The sequence below is a fragment of the Trichinella spiralis genome (assembly GCF_000181795.1).
Source record: "Trichinella spiralis strain ISS 195 chromosome Unknown Scfld5949, whole genome shotgun sequence".
Classification (NCBI taxonomy): Eukaryota; Metazoa; Nematoda; class Enoplea; order Trichinellida; family Trichinellidae; genus Trichinella; species Trichinella spiralis.
The window spans coordinates 1-1,239 of record NW_003532888.1 but is presented as its reverse complement, the minus strand read 5'-3'; the positions used below and the strand labels follow the sequence as shown (position 1 = coordinate 1,239).

The window sequence follows — 1,239 nt, the reverse complement described above, 5'->3', positions numbered from 1 at the left end:
ATGTGAGAATTGAATTGGCAGATATCAGCGGTCTGCATACTTCTTTCCGATAACACGTGGACAGCTGGACAGCCTCTGTATCAGTGGGAATGTGCCGTGGAATTCCGGTACAATATAGTTCTTGGGATTTTGAATTTTCATCCCAGCTGTTGATATGGCATGTACGAGTTCGAGATTGCAGAAAATGATTCTACGACGTCTCCGCCCAGAATTTCTGGAAGATTCCTTTATGATTGGCCCCAAGCGGCATATGAGATTACAGATATTAGTCATCAAGTTACCAGCTTCTAGAACATTGGAAACGGCCCACGACCGTCTTGCACACCGTTGGCTTTCTGATTTTGGTATGCCTTCTATTGCTCATGCATACGAGTTTGACATACGAGGTTAACAGCTGAAAGGATGATTCTGGTATATCAACATCCGCAATTTAAAGGAAATCCTTCTGTGAAATACACGCAGGCGTATGTGCGAATAGAATTTGGCAAATATCAGCTGTCTTCTAAGTTTTTTCGGTTAACACGTGAACATCCTTTCATTATTGTGAATGACCCGTACAATATCTGTAAAATATCAGACTTGGGATTCTCAATTTTTGTTTTCCGTCCTGTGATTTGGTATTTTGGATTTTGGAAGTTGCCAAAAAAATGATTCCTATTTTGTTTTTTTGCTCTGGTGTTTTCCACGGGATGCCCCGATTTTGTTTGAAACCCACGTGAAATGAAATTGGGATTCTAATAATTTTTAAGGTTTGAAAAAAATGGAATCCAAAAAAAGAAAAAAAACCAAATATTTATCCATTTGGCTGTTGGGAACCCCTTAAATTTATTTTTAAATTTTTTAAGGGGTATTCCCTGGTTGAATTGGTGAATATGGAATGGAAAATTGGTTATTGGAGTGGAATTGAAAAAAATAATCTGGGATGGGGGAATCCTGAATTTTAATGGAATACTGCCTACTCCTTTTCCGGGGCGGCCGAAATCCCTCCACTGGGAATTTTTTGGCCTATGCCAGAAAAATGGATAAATTCCTATTTCCTTTTCCTTGGGCCGAACAAATAAAAGGGTGGTGGGGCCACCGGACTTGGCTGGTTTGGCGAAAAAACGGCCGAATGGCCATTTTTTGAAAAATTTAAAACAGTTTTTTTCTATTGCTTAGACTTTCCCCCCTGGATCCGAATGAAAAATGGTTATGGCGTAAGTTTCACTCGGCCTCCTGGCCCACACTATTTGGTGGAAA

General features: G+C 40.0%; 1 protein-coding gene across 1 annotated transcript; it reads left to right on the top strand.

Annotated features, from left to right (window-relative positions):
* Positions 1 to 402: 402 nt before the first annotated feature.
* Tsp_15843 (UDP-N-acetylglucosamine 2-epimerase) lies at positions 403 to 944 on the top strand. Its single transcript, XM_003366476.1, has 2 exons — positions 403 to 609; positions 846 to 944. Exons 1-2 carry the CDS (start codon positions 403 to 405, stop codon positions 942 to 944), a joined length of 306 nt encoding a protein of 101 aa, XP_003366524.1.
* Positions 945 to 1,239: the final 295 nt, after the last annotated feature.